The following is a 19,315-nucleotide window of genomic DNA, read 5'->3' as shown; positions in this document are numbered from 1 at the left end:
TTTAAAATAAAGTCACAGTCTTCTTCCTTTGGCAAGTAATTATATAGCAATTAGTGAAATCTTCAAGGTAGTTTAATTACATTGTGGTTTGCTATCTGAACAGACATAAGGGTTCTTAAAATTGTGTGTGTGGTGTAAAGTCTGTTGCCTAAAGCTGAGGATTCCATTTTCCCCCTATTTAACTACAGCAGCTGTAACTGGATTTTGTAAAACAGTGTCACAAAATGAAAGATGACATGAAAACTTTCTTTCTTAATTAAAAAGCATATATTAACTTTGGGAATGAGATTAATTCTTGTTGATATAAATGTTGATATATTCACGTACGGGGGGGGGTGCCTTTACTCTGCTTAACTTGAACCATTTTTGTTCTTAATTGTGTCACTTAGCTGTGCTCTTATTTGGATCATGGCCCTTTTGTGACCAGAAGCAAGTTTTGTAATCGCGCAGTGTCCGCTGCTGGCAATTTAAAGCCTAGTTAATTTCAAAACTGAATTGTTTTCCTTCCTTTCCAAAGTTATTAATTAGTTTATCTCCTTAGAAAGTTGTCATACAGTAACAGAAATACAAATGGCTTAATTCTCTTTGTTACCTGTATAGGCTCTGACTCATTTTCTCTTTTCTTTCTCCCTTTGTTCCACCTCTCTCAACCACTCTGCTATATTGCTGCACCTCAGTCATGATCCCTAGCATCAATAAAGGCAATGGTTGAAGTGCCTGTTGTTTATAAAATGTTATGGGTTTCTATCATGGGAAGCTTTGTAATTCTTATATATTAGGAAGGACGTTTAAAAAACCCTTTTGATTTGAGTTGAACTTAATACAAGGGTTCCAATTGTGATAGGCCTTCATAATTGCACACACTTCCACTGTGATAGAAGTCTATTAGAAACAATACATGATTCACAGCAAAATATGCTTTTTCCTCTTATGATTTCAGTGAAACAGCTGTATAATGGAGTATTATCAATAAAATGCTGCATAGTTCTCAGAAATTTTAAAAGGATAATTACTTTCTTTTTTCACAATATTTTCTCTGGGGAAAAGATTGTGACAGAACAAGGCAGATGGAGATATATTCCTGCAACTGCCCACCTAGATACAAGTTAGAAATTGTTTTTTTTCATCTTAGCAGCAACTATTTCAAATACTGTTCAAAAGTTCTAATTTATGTATCATCCCAAGATTTTTTCCTTCATTAAATTTGATATGTTATAGAAGAATTCACTACTTTTGACTGCATCTCTCATCAATTAAAAACAATAAAATGTTGCCCCTAAACTTGCATGGCTAGTTTTGATAACAGTACAGCAAACAGCTTAGTTCCTTAGTTTGTTGTTAATTTCGTCTAATTTATTTACTTCTGGACTGTGCACTGTTTGGGTTTCCCTTCTCCTGGCATTTTAAGGGGGATTTTGCATCCTGCTTGTTGCTGTACAGTTTTCAGAATAGATCATACCTAGAATTTGTTCAAGTGATGCAAATATGAGAGTGTCAATTACAGAACTAAAGTAAAGATTAAGAGTTATGATCTACCTGTAAATTGCTAAATGCCCTCAATTTCCTTTTAAATCAGTGGGACTTGAGGTGTTCCATTGTAGAACTGGGCCACTCTTGTTAATGAGACCACTCTAACAAGTAAGGGTTTTGGTATTGGGCCCATTGTACTACTGTAAAAATGACCAGAGTGATTCCAGTGAGAATGAATGTCTGGAAAGAAAATGACTGACTGTGAAAACACAGTTATAATGGAAGTTTGTGGCTTCAGATGTTCCTCTTCAACAGCTAATGCCAATGATACAAGGTAAAAGTTTTAGAATAAAGCTGGTATACCCACTACTGATACCAAAGATTTATAGTTAATGTTTAATAATGCAAATGACCATGACTAGTCTAGTTTTACCTTTCTAATTAAAGATAATTGCTTACATTATTTTTTCTCTAATTGGAACATTACACCTAATACCAATTAATTTAACATAAAAACTCTCTGGGGTAAATTCCTGGTAACCTTGGTGAGAGTTGCACATCTCATTCTCAGAGCTCTGGGTTGGATATTTTACCCCTCTGTGTCTAATTTGCTGTTTTTCTTAATTGTTGTTTTAGTGAAGTTGTTCCTTTGATCGTTTGATACTCTGACTAATATAAAATTGATTGCCTGATTCACATCTCTTTATCTTGCATATTCATAAACAGAAAATTAGTTTATCATCAGCTTAAAGAGCAGCATTGCTATACAGCACACTTTAAAACACTGATTGCTTTGCAGCTTGGTAGCTGTAGTTTTTTGGTATGTAATTATATTATAGTGATGGTGTCCTGTGATAAAGCAACTTGGTTAACAAAAATCTCTGTGTTTTCCCTTTTGCTATCTTAATATTTCACTAGTTAAATTAGCAGAACGTCAACCCTTAAAATGGATATGTTATGATTTTCTTTTGCTTTGCAGGTAGAATGCCTCCCACTCCTCCAACAGTGCAATTTGCAGGACAGAAACAAAGCCAACAACAGTAAAATAATCCATCCAAGCATCTGTCTGTGGAAAATGTGGCAAGTTCACACACTCCTCCATCTCAGCTGCTCGGGAGGCAGCAACCTGCTGACGTCTTCACAGTGGCTTTCCCAGCTTCATTGCAGCTTTCACAGCATCAACCACCTGTCGGAGAGTTTCCAGAACAGCCTCAGAAAATGGAGTCCCAGCCACAAAGTATTTCCATCGTTTCGGCTCCATATAGCCACCTCATGATATCTCTTCAACAGCAGGTACAGCCAGCAGTCCATGTACAGAGGCAGGTGCCACTGTTACCTGTTGCTGCGTTGGAGCTGGTATTCTGATTAAAACTTCTTTTATACAAGCACTGTCTTGTATGAAATCTATAGAAAGTGTGGTTTTGTGTGTTATGTTTTGGGAAATGCATGCAGGTTTTCCTCTATTATGTTGTTTGTTTAACACAATTGGGTAGTTCTGTTTGACTGTGATAGAGAGAGAATCCTAGGAACAAAGACATAATGTTGTAATCTTTTTGTCTAGTTTTGGGTCTCTTACCATGTCAAGTTTGAAGGTAGGTAAACTCTGTTCATAGCCTTTCTGCTGCTTTATTCTCTTAAGGATTTACTTTTGTGAAGTAAATATTCCTTAATCTTCTTTTTTCTAGTTGGTCTAATACTCAACCCCAGGAACTTTAAGAATCTTTAGTTTTGTTTTTATTTCCTTTTACTTCACCAAATTAATTTTTATATTTAAGTGTATTTAATACCTGTGGAAGGTTTCATTCAGATTGACAGCCTTGAAGATTGAAGTCACCTGCCTAACGTGTACAACATAAGGAGGGGCATGCAAACTTTTTCACAGTGCCCTGACAAGATGGACCCTGTATGTTAGGTCTGAGATCTCTGGGGAAGAGAGAGTTATTGATTTCCTGTGCCCATTTAGTCCTATGCATTTCTGATACTGTCAGTAAGGGAGCAAAGTAGGGCCAATAATCGTGGGTTTTTTACTGGAACTTATTAGGAACCAATGACTCACTTCAGAGAGCCATCACATAGTAAAACTGGATTTTGATTATTAATTTGTAGATGAAAATCTTTGTGTCCATGCACACTTCACATATTCTGTAGCTAATAGTATCTGTATTCCAGTTTCTCTTATCATACAGTGGTAGCTCTCATAGGTGCTGACTCCGTGGGTGTTCTGGGGCACAAGCACCCACCAAAAAAAAAAAAAGAGATGTTCAGCACCTGCAGGGCTGGATTAATCTTTTGTGGGCCCCAGCACCTGGCCCAGCCCCGAGGCTCCTCCTGCTGCTCCGCCCCAAGGTCTTGTCCCTACTCGGCCTGTTCCTCCCAAGGCCCCAACCACCGCTTGCACGGTAGTGGGTGGGAGGGAGAGAGGAAGGGAGTGAAGAGAAATACCCACTGGCAAAAACAAAAGTCAGTGTCTGTGGTAGTTCTGGAGAGAGTGGTGCCTAGGAAAGGGCCAAGATATCTACCTTGTCTTTGCTGGAATTATTTTCTTCAGGACCTAATATATCAATCTGTATTTTGTTGAAAATAATATTTGTCCAGTTGTGATTTAGCAAAAGACTCCAGTAGCGGGTGGTTGCTTTTCTTTCAACTTGGATTTAGTAATGGCCATCAGGTTAAATGGTTGCTTTCAGCTGAAAAATGAAAGGTCTCTGTCTCAAGATGCATCATTCAAACAAACAGTATTACAATCTAGTGGAGGAAAGGGTGATTCTTCAACTGGTCTCTTTTGAAAATTCTGGACTTCAGACTATACGAGGGGTGGGCAAACCTTTTGGCCCGAGGGCCACATCTGGGTGGGGAAATTTCATGCAGGCCATGAATGTAGGGCTGGGGTAGGGGTTGGGGTGTGGGAGGGGAGTGTGGGGTGGGAGTGGAGTGTGGTGTGCAGGAAGGAACTCAGGGCAAGGGGTTGTGGTGCAGGAGGGGATGCGGCATTCGAGTGGGGGCTCAGGTCGAGGGTTGGCAGCTCAGGGCAGGGGATTGGGGTGCAGCAGGGAGTTGGGGTGAAGGAGGGGCTCAGGGTGCGGGCTCCGGCCCAGTGCCACTTACACTGAGGGGCTCTGGGGTGGCAGCTGTGCACAGCGGGACTAAGGCAGGCTCCCTGCCTGCCCTGGCGCCACATCGCTCCTGGAAGTGGCCAGTACCGCGGCCCCTGCGGGAGGGGCCGAGGGCTCTTTGTGCTGCCCCTGCCTCTGGGTACCTCCCCTGAAGTTCCCAGCTAATGGGAGCTTCTGGGGCAATGCCTGCAGGTGAGGGCAGCACGTGGAGCCCTGTTCCCTCCTTGCCCCCCCGCCCCCTCCAAGGCTGCAGGGAGCGGCGCGGGGCCAGGGTGGACAGGGAGCCTGCCTTAGCCCCACTGCACCACGGGGCTGGCAATCCCACAGGCCATAGTTTGCCCCCCCCCCCCCCCCCCCCGGACTATACACTGAAGAGACTAATAGAGTAATCCTTTGTTGAAAAGGAAAGCAGTATTATGAATCTACTAAGTTTTGCACAGAGTTTCATGAAAAGTTTTGCATAAGAGTCTTATGCAGATCCTTTGCACTGGTGTAAAATTCACTCAGCATGCAGATATCATGCAGCCACCTGCATACTACAGCGAGATGTGCTTTATAAATTCTGATAGGGTATTATATTTGACTTGAGTGAGAGGCATCCTTCCTTTTCTAGAAAGGAAATGCTTTAAAAAGATTTTCTTGGAGGAAAAGAACTTGGGCCTCATGATATCAATTATGCGAGACAATTATCGGAGACATCATTATGAGACATTTATCCTTTTATCTCTAGTAAGAAAAGGCATGAAAAGGTGTGACAGACAGTCCTCCAAGGAAATAGAATCTGTTCCATATAATGGTATCCGAGAGGTGGTATAACCTGTTTTGTAAGCAGAGATGCAATTAAACAAAATAAATTATCCCAAACAGTAGTTGTATAACTTGTGTATGCACAAGAGCCAACTAGAGAATGATTACAGATATTCTTAAAAAAAATCCAGTAAATTGTGCAAGTTCATGCTTTGGCACTAGCTTTGCAAAGCTTCCATCTATGAAATGATAGGATAAATGGGGGAACTCCGCATGTAGTTTTCTGCTCTCTATTTTAATGTTAATTTGTATTAAAACTTATTCATCAAATTATTCCCTACTTGGTTCTCAGAATAAGAAAGGAGGATGGAATTGAAATTGTATCTGAGCCAGCCATCAATAATCATTAGTCAGATGTGTAGGCTTTGAAATTTTTTGTTTAAAGTGTGATATGCTGCATTGGGGGGAAAAGCTACTATGCTGATGATTATTTTCACCTTTTCAAAACATCTATTCTGAAGTCTTCAAGAGAGAGCACCACTCCATCCTGAGTTCCTCTCCTTTTGAGAATTTATGCAAACCATTAATGTTACCTGAACCGTTATTCATATTCTTTATTTGGATAGTGTGATGTAAAATGTGTGAATTGTTTCTGCAGATAGTAATACTTTCTTTCCATCATTCATTTCAGTGAAGAAGTCATGTCTTCTTTCTGTGATCATCCTTTTTTTTATGTAACAAGAGAACTAAGTATAGTTTTGCATATTTTTAAGGAAACCCAAGTGCATCAACGAATAGCAGACCTCAGGAAAGAAGGTTTATGGTCCCTAAGGCGATTGCCCAAACTTCAAGAGGCTGCAAGACCCAAATCTCACCAGGATTATCTACTGGAAGAAATGCAATGGATGGCAACTGATTTTGTTCAAGAGCGAAGGTGGAAAACAGCAACTGCTAAGAAGGTAATATGGATATGATTCTTTCTAACACACAGCATGGAAAAATAGGCAGCATTCTCATGGTTAGAACCTGGACACTGAGAGTCAGAATGCAAGAGTTTTATTTCTGGCTCTGCCACTGACATTGGGCCATTTTCAATCTCCCCGAGCAAAACAAGCATATTTGTAAACTTGTAAAGTTTGTAAAGCACTTCATAAAACACTTATATTTTCAGAGAATTCTAAAGTTCTAAAAGGAGTGACCTTTTGTCTTAAGTATAGGAACCTAGGTCTCTCATCAGCACTGGTGCTAGGTGATTATATATTGGGGCACTAGGTTATTCTGGTATCCTGTAAGGTGACATGAATGTAGATTAGAACATAAGAAATCTCTTCTCTGTGTCTTGGATTCATTTACGTGATGAAAGACTGCAAAAACAGTTCAATCCATGAGCATTAAATTATTGAGCATTATTCTCTCCTCACCAAGAGATCAGTTAATGGTTACCCTAATATATAATTATAGGCATGTCTACACTGCAACGAAATGCCCGCAGCACAGAGTGTCAGAGTCCAGGTCAGTTGATTTTGGCTTGTGGAGCACAGTCTCCTGGACTAAAAATAGCAGCATAGATGTTGTGTCTCAGACTGGAGCCCAGGCTCTGAACCTTGGGGAGTGGGGAGAATTATACCCTCTCCATCTCCCTGGTTCTCACCAGGTTGCAGAGCCTGGGCTCCAGCCTGGACTTGAATGTCTATACTGCTGTGTTTAGCCCTGCAGCCCAAGCCCCATGAACCCAAGTCAATGACCTGGGCTCTGAGACTTGGCGATAGGTTTTTCTTTATGGTGTAAACATACCCTTAGAGTGTGTGTATTCCTGGTGTGCTTTGCTTAAAGTGTGCGTATATAGGCCTAGGGTTGTTTTTTTTTAGTGGTATATCTTTTCAGGGTATATTTTTTTGCTTTCTTCTCCAGTGTGAGGCACAAAGCAAGAAGCATAGAGCTAGCTGGTGCTACACTTTAAAATAAAACTAATGCTTTTATCCAGCTGATCAGAAATGTGGTGTGCTATCATGAAGATAAGAGACTTCATAAGGAGAGAAGAAAGAAAACAGAACAAAATCGACTGAGGCGCATTGCTGCTTCTACTGCTAGAGAAATTGAACATTTTTGGTCCAGCATTAAACAGGTAAATGTATTGTGAAAGTATAAATGCAAAAATGTTTAAAGAGGTAGTGTAGTGCTATTGAAAAGTTATTGGGCCATATCCTCATATGTGGTTGGTTTGGTTTGTCCTGCACTGACAGAGTAGTATGTTACAGGGATGATCTTGCAGTGTACTAGAGCCAAGGCAAGGACTCAAGTAGTGTTGGGGAAAAGGGGCATGGTTGAGACAGTGTCTTGTGCCATGGAGATCCTGGGCTGCATGTTTGGCCCACTATAAACATTAAAACTTGACATAATTTGGATCATTCCGCAGGCAGATTTAATAGAATGGCATGTATAGAACAGCATCAGGATCTGGGCAGCAGTGCCGAGGAGAACTTTAAAGCCATTTTGGCACTCCTCCCCGTTAATGGAACTCTGCATTATGGCCATAGCTGAAGATCTGGCCCAATATTATTATAATTTCTAAACTGCCTATCACTGTAATATCCAGGTATTCTTCAAGATTAAAGATTCATTAGTTTCTTCTGGAAGGAAGAGCCACCCTTGCCTCAGGATCTCATTTAAAAATCAGTATCTGTAAAATTTCAGAGTTCCACACTGGTTTAAAATCTTCTATATTCGAAGACTTCTTAAAATGACAAAAAGCAGCAATTATGTGACTTGATTGGAATGAGGAGTGCATGTAAAGGTTGCCTGTCCTGTTGGTGAAGGAATAGAAGGAAATTCATAGTTCTCTTTAAGATTAAATGCAGTTAACTTCATTAATGTTTACTGCTTTCCTTTCACCTCACACTTCCTTTTTTAGGTGGTAGAATTAAAACTGCAAGTAGAAGAAAAAAGAATGAAAAATACCTCAAATGTACAAGAAATTTCAAAAAGAGGTACATGGATGTTTTTTTATCAAGACATTTTTCAGAAGATTCTCACAAGGTGGAAATGGTGAAAGGCCATCAAAATACTATTTAAAAACAAATGTCTTGGTCATAGTTTTGTATCCTAATTAACTTTTCTCTTTCCTAGTTTAATTAGAACTTTACTTGTGCTGCTGTTAGAATGGATATATTTGAACATAATACCCAGAAGTACCAAGGCTCTCACTGAGAGTTCATTAGCCTGCAGCCTTTGTTGCTGATCTCTTGTTCCTATGTGGGTTTAATATGGCACATCTCATGATTTTCTGAGAGACGGGATGCACCATTTCCATCAAAAAAACAAACTCTCTCTCTCACTTACTTCAGTGGAGTTGCACCTGCTTATGCCAGAGCTGAATTTGGTCCGAGAATTAAATTTGAACATAAATTAAAGCTACAGGACCTCATTGATTTCAGTTCTTCATGCTTTTTTATAACTTTTTCCTTGGCACATAATCATGAATGATCTCATACATTCTTGAAGAAATTGATTAAAAAAATGAAGAAACATGTTGAATAATTTTCAATAGGATGTGCTTTGTTAATCAATGAAAAAATGGTGTCTAATATGCTATTATAATCTTTCAGGTCAAGATACAAGAATTCAGGTAACTACTGTTAAATCAGAATGCATTAGTGAGCTAGCTTACTTATTTTATTTATGCTAATTTTACAGTCCTGAAATGAGTGCTAATTACAGTGAGATTTTTTGTTTTCATGTGGTCAATATAAGACATTCAGATAGTTAATGGTGGTTGTTTTAGTTCATTGTTAAAAATCCAACCTAGTCTCAGTAAAAACATGCTTAAACCTCAGTCCAGAAACTAGATGCATTAGCATAGTCTCCTGTCCCAACACAGTTTCATTTAAGTCAGTGTGGACTCGAGGTGTATAGTTGTCGAGATTAATGCCTGTGTTTGCGGGATTGGGGCCTTGTACTATTGTATAATTATATTTGGGAGGGAGTCTGGGCAAGGAGGGAAAGTAGCATGAGAATTGTCTTTGGAAGTTTTGGAATGGTCTTACGAAATTGCAGCTGCTTACTGATTATTTTGCATCTTGCATGTTGAAGGTTTGGGATTTATAATTTGTGTAAAATAAGCTCTATTTTCTATTGTTTAGGATTCAGCAATATCTGGGAGAAAAAGAAAAGCAATCACATTGCTTACTGATCACGAAGGTCTGGTTTTTTTGTTTTTTTTTCCCAGTTGTAGTTATAGGTTTGTTATAAAGCTATCCGTAAGACTTATTTAAATTAGAAATTTAAGAACATAAACTCACTCAAAGACAAAATTGCCCCAAGTGTATGTGTTGTTTTGAAATGGGGCTTACAAGGCCTAATGATTGTTTAATCGTATGCTTGTTCCTTTAGACTTAAATTTTGAAGAAGCTTTTAAGGAAACACATTGTGGAACACGGAAATAATTAGTAAGGAATATCTTCTGCCAAGATGTCCTTGTGATTAAGGCTGTAAGAAAATCATGAGCAACAACTTTGTTTTGTGAACTGCATCTTTTAGCAGACAAAACAAGTTTTTATAGTTGTCACAAATTTCAGCGCCTCCAGCCCTTAGATGCTGCTTCCAGCAGCAAGAACCAGCCTCTCTGCAGCTGGCTCTGTGTGCCTCTACTCCCTGCCAACAAGGAGAACAGTCTGGTTTGAAATGGCATCCCTGTGTTTTGACCACGTGCATCCGGTTGCCACACCACTTACTCAAATTTGGCCTGGCTGCCTGTTCACCAGGGTCAAGCCAAGTTGTTCTCCTTGTCGGACAGGCAGGGAACAGAGATACCTGGAGCCAGCTGCAAAAAGTCTAGCCCCTGCCGCGGGCAGTAGCGTCCAGGGGCAGGCAGTGCTGAAATGAACCCCTGGCAGCCTGGCCCGGTAGGGATCTGCGGTATGAGGGGAGGGATGGAAAGGAGGAGTCTGTGCTGCTGTCACTGGGGCAGGGTTGCCCAGTTAGTGCGCTCCTGCCTGCTCCATGCTGCAATGGAAATTCCTTCCCAGTCTCCTCATGATGGGGTGGAGCAAGCCTGGATACGGGGCGAGGTTGCGGTTTTAGTGTGAGCACACCAAAACTGCAGCTTTAACAAACTATGGCCACAACTTTTGAACAAAAATATCACAACTTTCTTACAGCCTTACTTATGATGTGAAAAGCAGCTTATCTTTAATTTCACTGAGGGTAAAGTGGGTGAAACTCACCTATTCCTTATTCAGTAATAAATCTGACACACATCATTTTAAAACGACAGTTCTCAGCCTTCTTGGTTATCTTTGGAGCTACTGCAGGTACAACACAACTGTAAATGCATATCATGTCAGTAAATGACAGTAATGCTGACCTAAGTTGCATTACATGAGGGGCAAATTTGGCTCATTGCTGAGAAAATTCCTAGAGATTACAGTTAAAGTCACTTCTTGTCATTTAAACAGAGAAATTAAATTGCTCACATTTTTTACTCGCAATATCAATAATGCTTGGTTTTAGAGACAGATGAAGAGAATGCTGAAGTGAGAAATTTTGAAAAAGAAAACATGGGTCATCAAACTGAGTTGACTGATTTAGCCAAAGAAGGTAGGAAGATTGTTTATCAATCTTATGTATGAGGGTTTTTTCTTTTGTAAAGAGTCTTTCTAGCATAGGTATCTTTCCAATGTGTATATTGTAGGATACCTTTTTATAAGATAATGCTGATCTCCTGAAATATACTTGATCTGGAGAAATGTCAGGTTTATTTTTATATGAAAAAAACCTTGGTGTGCATGTATGTATGCGTGCATATATAATGTGTGTGTGTGTGCGCGTGTGTGTATGTATGCAGATATTGTCCCAGTCCACAATTCTTATATCCCAATGGTTAGCACAGCTGAAATGTACATTTTTGAATGGCATGTCTGTATATTGCATCAGTTGTTACTGAAACATGCATCACAGGTACTGGAAACCTCATGATCTTTATTACTTTTGTTCAGAAATGGAAGACTCTGTAAGTGAGAGAGCGAGCCCTCTGAAGGAACTAGTATTCATAGAGTCACTCCTCAGAATTGATCAGCATGCGAGTACAGAGAAAACAAGTGCTGCAATGAAACACATGAGAGACATAGTAGAGGTTGCTGCTGCTGCAGAAGTGCTGTTACCTAAAGACAGTGCTCGAATCACAACGACAGTAAAAGGTGATACTCTGTCCCTGTTGTATGGGACTCTTAGAGAGTATCAGAAGATTGGGCTGGACTGGTTAGTGAAGTTATATAAGAAGAATCTCAATGGTATTCTGGGAGATGAGGCAGGACTTGGCAAAACTACTCAAGTCATTGCCTTTTTCACACACCTGGCTGGTAATGAAGGTATGAAGTGTGAGTTTTTAGTTTTTACTGTAAACCCATATACATAATGTCTTCATTGTCAAATATATGTCTAAAGAATAAAAAATAATTGTTCTAATCTGTTCCAGTCATGAAAATCACGGTAGAATAAATAAAGACTTCTGACTGTAAGCTTTTTCTGTTTGTGCATCAGTTTTTAATGAATTGTGAAGCCATGTGCATTTTTCTCTAATACATGTTGTATTTATACCTCCTTGTAGGTAATTGGGGTCCTCATCTTGTTGTTGTACGGAGCTGTAACATACTGAAGTGGGAGATTGAACTGAAACACTGGTGCCCTGGGTTGAAACTTCTTCTGTATTTTGGCAGCCAAAGAGAACTTATAGAAAAAAAACAGGTATTGTAAGAAATCCATGCACAAAACATGTTGTTTGCAGTAGCATAGACATGCCAAAAGAGGCAGCAAATTATGACCAAGAAACAAATCTCAGAAGTGTCTGGATGGCTAATTTAGCCTGTTTGATAGGGAGTTTTTCCATTGACCTCAGTGGGTAGAAACACTATAATAATATGCAGATTTATAGGAAGCAGTTTGGAAAGAGTCGATTGTAAAGAGAGAGAAAAGAGTTATTAATGACTATCTGTTACCTCAAGAGAAGACACTTTGTATCTACAAGTTGTTTCCTGCTCCCTGGTTAATTAATAATGGATCCAGTTATCCCTATAGATGAGAGTTTTACAAAACTTAAAAGAACATGAATCATTGTGAGTTAAATTAACGATCAAGAAATAAAAACACTGCAATCCAAGATCTTCTAAATATAGCTATGCAGCAATTTATTCTGAGATTTATATTCTAAAATCACAGAATGGTAAATTTATTCTAATACTTTAGTCTTTGAGTAGATGATTTTGGAATTATTGATCCTCATTATGGATGAGTGGTGCCTCTTGATGTAGGTGGGTAGATGCTTTAGTTCAGATACCCTTCTATAAGGTGGTCTTACATCTGTATTCTTTGTTGTTCTCTGATTATGCAGCAGTCTCCTTTCAGAGAGAATGAGAGAGCGTGTGTGTGAGAGTGAGTGAGCAAAAGAGCACTAATCGTGGTTTTGCTTGTGACCTGCACTTCATAGTTACCAACAGGAGCGGCTTTACAGTGGCCAGCTGATGATCTGCTTTCTTTTTCGGTTTCAAGGTTTACCAACTTTATGTGCAAAACAAATAATAGAGTTTTCTCTGATTCTTATTTTTTAAACTTTCACAGTCAAAGGATGTGTTGGACATCTGCTGAGAATATTCTGGTTGTGCCATATGAGGCTTTTTGCAAAAGTTCTTTGGGCCTTCTGTGGGGATGTTGTCCATCTTTTTTAGTTGCTGTTGTTTGACTTCACTTCCTCTTCAAGTTGGAGGTCCTTCATAGCAGTGTATATTTCTGACTTTGTGCAGTTTTCCCATCCTCTCTGATGCTTTTATACTCCACGGAATTCACATACGCATTTTCTCTTGGCTTCATACGGTGCCAGAGCAGGAGACAGTTAATGAAATCGCAGGTCATGACAGTTATATGTCTCTTTACCTTGTGCGTCTTTGTTGACTTTTCATTTCAGTCATGTAGTTAAAATTATTTGTGCTTTTGTGTTTCTAAATAGGTTCCCTAGTTTGCATTTCCCCAAAATATCAAGTCTCTGGTTACTCAAGTGACTAGCAACTTTTGCAGTCAAGTAGATAGTCCTTGTGGCCCTCGTTGGTGGAATCAGCCTAAAGATTTTCACTTGGCTTTACAAGATATCAATTATTTGTCAGGTTTCACTCCTATTAAATTGAATACTATGGATATCTTTATTTTTAATCTCTTAAAAATATTGTAATACTTTGCTTCTTATTTAAACTAAAGGCTTGCTTCTGTATAATCAAAGCCTTGCAATTTCAGCAAATGATTTTAAAACATAATTTAAATTTAAATGGACTTCCTTTTACTATCAGGTGTTTTTGGCTTGCTAGAAAGCTAGTTGTTTTTAACTTGTTTTAGCATGGCTTACAGAAGCAAATTTTGCTGAACAGAGAAAAACAACCTCCATTAATTATGTCCGAGATTATATATGATTCTCAAGGTTAGGCAGAAAATTATGCCCAGGCACTGACACGTTTAAAAATAATCACTGTTATTTATTAATCAGTATTTATCTAGTCATATTGATTATATTTTATATTATTGTGTTCCTAATAGCTTAGCCATAGTCCAAAATTAAATAAGGCTGATTTACAGTACACTCTTTTGAATGTAAAACTTTGCATGTAAAAAGATTGTGAAATAATATATTTGAATCCCAAAAGGAGACCCACTCACCAATCTTTATTCTTCATTCCAATAAAAAAGAGAATAAAGATTAAATCTTTAAGATTTGTATGTTGCAGGAGTTGATGAAACCCAATAGTTTTAATGTATGTATCACCTCATACAAGCAACTGTTTAAAGGCCACCAAACGATGAGGAAAATGCGATGGAAGTACTTGGTTGTAGATGACGTGCAGAAAATCAAAAATCTGACAGAGAAGCACTGGGAGGCACTCTTCCATCTCCAGAGGTCTGGAACATTAATAAACTATTTCCTCTTGCATGTCTCTATCCATTATTTTGTGATAAGTTTTAAACTTATTTTTTCTTTTAATTTGTTTGATGTGGAAATTACTCTTTTTAAATTATTAAATTCATTTGTAATCCTAGAGTTGTCTTTCTTATTGTTCACAGCCAGCATCGTTTGCTCCTGATAGACACTCCTTTGCCCAATGCGTTGAGGGAGTTGTGGACCATGCTGCATTTTCTAATTCCAGGAATTTCCGTACCTTACCTGGATTTCCTGGTTAAAGCAGCCAATGAGGGGACCCAAGATTATTGCCATAAAGTGGCTGCGAGATTGCACAGAGTATGTCCATCTTTAAGATACTCTTTTAATCCTATTGTGAGTTGCCACAGGTAAATAATCACTTAATTATTACTTATCTTTATTCTTTTAGATAATTCAGCCATTTATTTTGCGAAGATCCAAAAGACATGTTGAAAAACAATTACCAAAGAAATATGAATATGTGCTGAAATGTCATCTTTCTAATCGGCAGAAGGCTATGTATGAAGATGTGATATTACAGCCAAGGTAAAGCAAACAAATAGTGAGTCATAATGTTGCCTTCATTAGAGTGAGAGAATATGCAAGTTTTCTTACTGCAAATAGGAACGGAGATTGGTGGCAAGGGAGATTCTTTTGAAGTGAGCCATCCAACTTAAATCTCTTGACTAAAGGACATGTCATAATAAATGCAGTAATCATTTAGTTTAACATTAATTTACTTTTTCTGTCTTTTTATGTTCAAAATCACAAATGTTTATTAAAAATATATTTAACAGATTGTTCATGAGCAGGAAAGAGTAAATTAAATTGACAAGTAAGTAAAACAGATGAGTTACATATAATTACAGACAGTGGGATGATATGCAAAGTTTCCCATAAGCATAACATGCGCATACAAATATGTGCATACATACTACACCTCAGATCTAGATTAAGTTCTCAAGTGATTTTACTAGCTGAAAGACATGCGAATAACTAGCATAAATATTATTTGACTATTTGTCTGAATTGCTGTTCTTTTCTGCAGTGAACTTTTCAAGTTCTGACTCTCAAGAAATTGAGGTATTAGGTCAGGTATTAAAATCTAAGGCCTGATCTTGCAAACGCTTACTTACATTCATAAGTTCTGTCATGTTAATAGTTCCATTTAAGGCAATAGGACTACTCAAGAGATTAAAGTTATGTTAATGCTTAAGTGTTTGCAGGATCAGGACCTAAGCAGTTAAAGTTCTGCTAGCTTTGCTTAGACTTCAGAGGAATTGTGGAAAAGATTTTCCATAAAACTTTTCAGAAGTTTTTGATCTTACGATAACTCTAGAATCAGCAATTAATGAAAATGCTACCATGTCTATTATCTCTGGAATGGTTCAGAGAGCTAGAAAGGCTAGGCTACTGGAAACTAACTTTTCTAAATCTAATTTTGATTTAAATTTATTTTCATTTAATGAATAGAATCCAAGAAACTCTTAAAAATGGAAACTTTGTTAGTGTCCTTCATGTTCTGATGCAGCTCCAAAGGATCTGTAATCATCCTGATCTGATAAAACCGAGGCTTTCTGGCTCCTCCTATGTATCAGAGACACTGGAATATACAACTGCTTCTCTAGTACTAAAGGTACTAGAACGGGATCTTTGGAAGGTTAGTGGAAAAGTTAAATGTTAAAAATAATCCTTGTATGCTTGGTTTAACACTTAAAATTGTTTTTCAAATCTAGCTGGAGACATTAAGTGTGTGTTCGCGAGTGAGAGTGCGTGCATGTGCCCTGAGTGCCCTAATCACTATACTATGGAATATTTTCATGTGGGGCTCCTTCAGTCTTTCTTATTGAAGTTATTTCATTTTAATTAAATAGATGAATAATTAAATATTCATTGGGCCCAAGATAGAGTTAGAATGATTATGTAGCATAGTGGTTAGGGCACTCACCTGAGAGGTGGCAGGTCCCTGTTCAAATTTCTTCTCCTGCTCAGGAGAAGGGGAGACTTGAACTGGGGATTTCCCACATCCCGGGTGAGCACCCTATCCACTTGCCTAAGGGTTATAAGGGAGGTGTGTCATTTGCTTCCCCCCCGCCCCGGCTGTTTTGTTTTGGGCCCAGTCAGCCAAATGCCTATGTTGCTCCAGTTCGTGGGTTGCTCACAGAGATAGGCACCTCCCTGCAGCCTCAATGTAGGAGCCTAAGTCCAGAGCGGAATGGGGCTTACCATACACCCCTTCGGTTGGCATCTCCAATTGGCTAGTTTAAGTGGCCCCGCTGCCCAGCCTTCTGGCTTTGTGGATCACAGTCTAAGGTGCCTATTTCTCCTTGTTAATTGGTTAGGTGCCTTAGGTGCCTAACTCAGGCTTTGTGGATCGTAGTGTTGTTCCTCTGACTTTTGGTGACCTGAGCCAATCACTCTTTTGTCTTATTCTGCCAGAATCTTTTAAAGTAACTGCTTTATGTAAAATCATGTGATGCTTGATCTTTCTTCTTTTCCTTGCTTTGTCTTCCTACTGTTTCGTATCACACTTGATCGCTAAAAATTACAAAGAACCTGTTATTTCTTAATTTTCTGGTTAGGAATTGTTAGAATTTTTCTCCATATTTTTTATTTTAAACTAAAATTAGGATTCAGACACACGTCTCTTTGATCTGATTGGGGTGGAAAACAAAATGACTGACTATGAGGCACAAGTACTGCCCAAACAAAAGGTGACTAGAAAGCTTATTGAAGAGATCTACAGCTCCCCTCATCTTTCACCCAGACCCAACCCAATGAAGCTCAAACCAAGCAGGTACACACTGTTTTGGAAATGCCAGTCAAAAAGAGAACAGTAGTGGGGAAAGGGGGAGGTTCAGAACTGTCTCATGCTCCCCCTGACAGCTGCTTGAGACTATATGTTTGTCCCCTGAAGGAAAGGGGGCTGTCTTTTGCCACTTAATAATTTTGTTTATAATAACCTATAAAGTTATGTCTACACAAGGATAAAAGACCTGCAGCATGGCTGTACCTGGCCTGGGTCAGCTGACGAGCTCACGGGGCTTGGGTTGCGGGGCTGAAAAATCCCTGTGTAGACCTTTGGGCTCAGGTGAGCTCTGGCTTGTTGATGACTGTAAGAGTATCCTATGCGGATTGTATTAGACATCTGTGTCATTGGAGGAACCTTAACAATTGAAAGGGCAGCTAAATTAATATACAGAAAGGAAAGTTACACATAATTCTGGTGACAGGCAGTCTTACTCTCAGTGGAGAAATACACACTAAGCTTAATTACAGATTATTCTGTAGACTGTTCTGCTCTGTAGGTGCTCAAAGCATGTGAGATTACAGGGGTCCCTGTCCCACATGTCCCTGTGCTGCAACCAGCCGCAACTGAGGCCTTGTGCTTTGTAGAGCACAGAAATTGATCCTTGCTAACACCTCTGCGGGAGTTGGGGGTAGGAGAAGTGAAACACTCAAAAAGAGGTGGGAAGGATGCAGGCCCATGACCCTGTTGTCTGTCCATACCAGCCCATAGAGCTGACTAGGTACCTGGGGATATGCTGCACCTTCTGAAGTGGTGTAGCAGAGAATGTGCTTCCTCTGCATGCTGGTAAACTCTGGGAGAAAGAACACTCTAGGAAGGAATTGACTCTGGGGGGCTCCTTTAAACTCTAAGCCACTATAAAGAGTAATTGGGCCTTTAACTTGAGTTTTGTATTTGGATGAATGGGTTAATAGCATTCTTATTAATTCTTAATATGCCTTTTCTGTATGTGTTTTTTTTCTTTTTAATATCTAGGTTATTTCAACCAGTGGAATATGGACAGAAACCTGAAGGTAGGATTATAGATTTCCTAAATCCTTCATCATGGCATACAGGGAATACAGTAATGGTTATGGCAACACATCATGGGAAAAAACAAGGAAGATTGCCTCCTGCCACGTTTTCAGCAAATCATAATAAGAAAGGTTTGATCTGTATGCCAACACATTGTTGTTACTTTCTTTTCTCTCCAGAGCTTTTTCAACACAAAGTAAATATTCCTTGTCGTCTGAGAACTATCCATATCCAATGATTTTTTGTATCCCTTTCTTAAATGTAACTTGCTCAAGTTCTCTAACCCAAATTCTCTCTCAAAGTCAAAACAGATAATTCATTTTTTTCTTCTGTAAGGAGATTAACATTGCTATGCAAACCTTGGAAATTTTAATGTTCGGGGATCTCTAGGGATTCCATGGATTTTCATCTTGATGAAATCAATTCCACATATTTCACCTGCCATCCTTAGTGTCAGACATGTATCAACCTTCACTGTCTCTCTGCATAGGCTAACTAGACTTAGACATGCTAGCCTTTCTTGGTCTTACTGTAACAGTGACCACTAGAGTCGCAGAACACTGACTTGAATCATGTGACACAGCCTTCTGAAACCTTGACCCGTTTAAGGTGACTGAGAACAGGAACTAAAGTCCTGCTTGTTACACCTTTATTAAATTATCTGCATGCTGATGGTTAGCCTATGTATGATATAGGTCTGTGTAGTTACATAAATAGAAATCTGTTTGGAAAGTATCCATATTCAGTACTGAGTAGGACTGGAGATAGAGAGAAGACCCTATAAAATAATAATCATCAGATTCCATCTAAAAGCTTACTTAGTAAGCAAGAAAACAAATCTTGAATTGAAATAGAAGTTGGAGATGGAAAAGGCCTATTAGATAATTCAGTCAATTTCATAAATACACTTACTGCCTAAACTATATCAGGCCATATTTTTTAAAGCCCTGCAAAATGTGTGAAAAGTTTAAAACGTATGTGCACATTATTGCAAATACTACTTACAGTGCAAATGTGGAATGTGTCCACACAGCTATTGCCCTGTTGTTCCTGACTGTCTCTTTCAATCAGTTACAAATTGTGGCTTCATAACCTAAGAAGAATATTAGAGGTAGAGCTAGTCTGTTTATTTGTGTCTTCTGGGGAGGTAAAGAAAACACTGAATTGTACTGAAGAAGCTATGATTGGAATAGGGAATCCTCTACAGTA

The 19,315-nt window shown here is 38.9% G+C and overlaps 1 protein-coding gene across 11 annotated transcripts in view; it reads left to right on the top strand.

Moving 5' to 3' along the window:
* Positions 1-19,315, top strand: part of LOC140898633 (E1A-binding protein p400-like) — a 55,888-nt gene that overhangs the window by 3,870 nt on the left and 32,703 nt on the right. For 8 of the 11 annotated variants that reach the window (XR_012155050.1, XM_073312745.1, XM_073312743.1 and 5 more), the window contains 15 exons: positions 2,450-2,763; positions 6,104-6,289; positions 7,315-7,455; positions 8,242-8,317; positions 8,936-8,955; positions 9,470-9,527; positions 10,839-10,925; positions 11,324-11,695; positions 11,935-12,071; positions 14,093-14,262; positions 14,427-14,601; positions 14,693-14,829; positions 15,757-15,943; positions 16,914-17,080; positions 18,068-18,237. Coding sequence is in view for 10 of the 11 variants with exons in the window: in XM_073312745.1 (XP_073168846.1) it covers positions 2,689-2,763; positions 6,104-6,289; positions 7,315-7,455; positions 8,242-8,317; positions 8,936-8,955; positions 9,470-9,527; positions 10,839-10,925; positions 11,324-11,695; positions 11,935-12,071; positions 14,093-14,262; positions 14,427-14,601; positions 14,693-14,829; positions 15,757-15,943; positions 16,914-17,080; positions 18,068-18,237 (2,158 nt within the window). In the remaining variant the exon portion in view is untranslated. Of the gene's footprint in view, positions 1-1,413; positions 1,805-2,449; positions 2,764-6,103; positions 6,290-7,241; positions 7,456-8,241; positions 8,318-8,935; positions 8,956-9,469; positions 9,528-10,838; positions 10,926-11,323; positions 11,696-11,934; positions 12,072-14,092; positions 14,263-14,426; positions 14,602-14,692; positions 14,830-15,756; positions 15,944-16,913; positions 17,081-18,067; positions 18,238-19,315 lie in introns of those variants that run through there. The other 3 variants (XM_073312740.1, XM_073312744.1, XM_073312746.1) reach the window with 3 other exon arrangements.

The sequence above is a fragment of the Lepidochelys kempii genome, chromosome 15 (assembly GCF_965140265.1).
Source record: "Lepidochelys kempii isolate rLepKem1 chromosome 15, rLepKem1.hap2, whole genome shotgun sequence".
In the NCBI taxonomy this organism is placed as follows: domain Eukaryota; kingdom Metazoa; phylum Chordata; order Testudines; family Cheloniidae; genus Lepidochelys; species Lepidochelys kempii.
The sequence above is the reverse complement of the archived record's forward strand: the minus strand, read 5'-3'. Positions and strand labels throughout refer to the sequence as shown.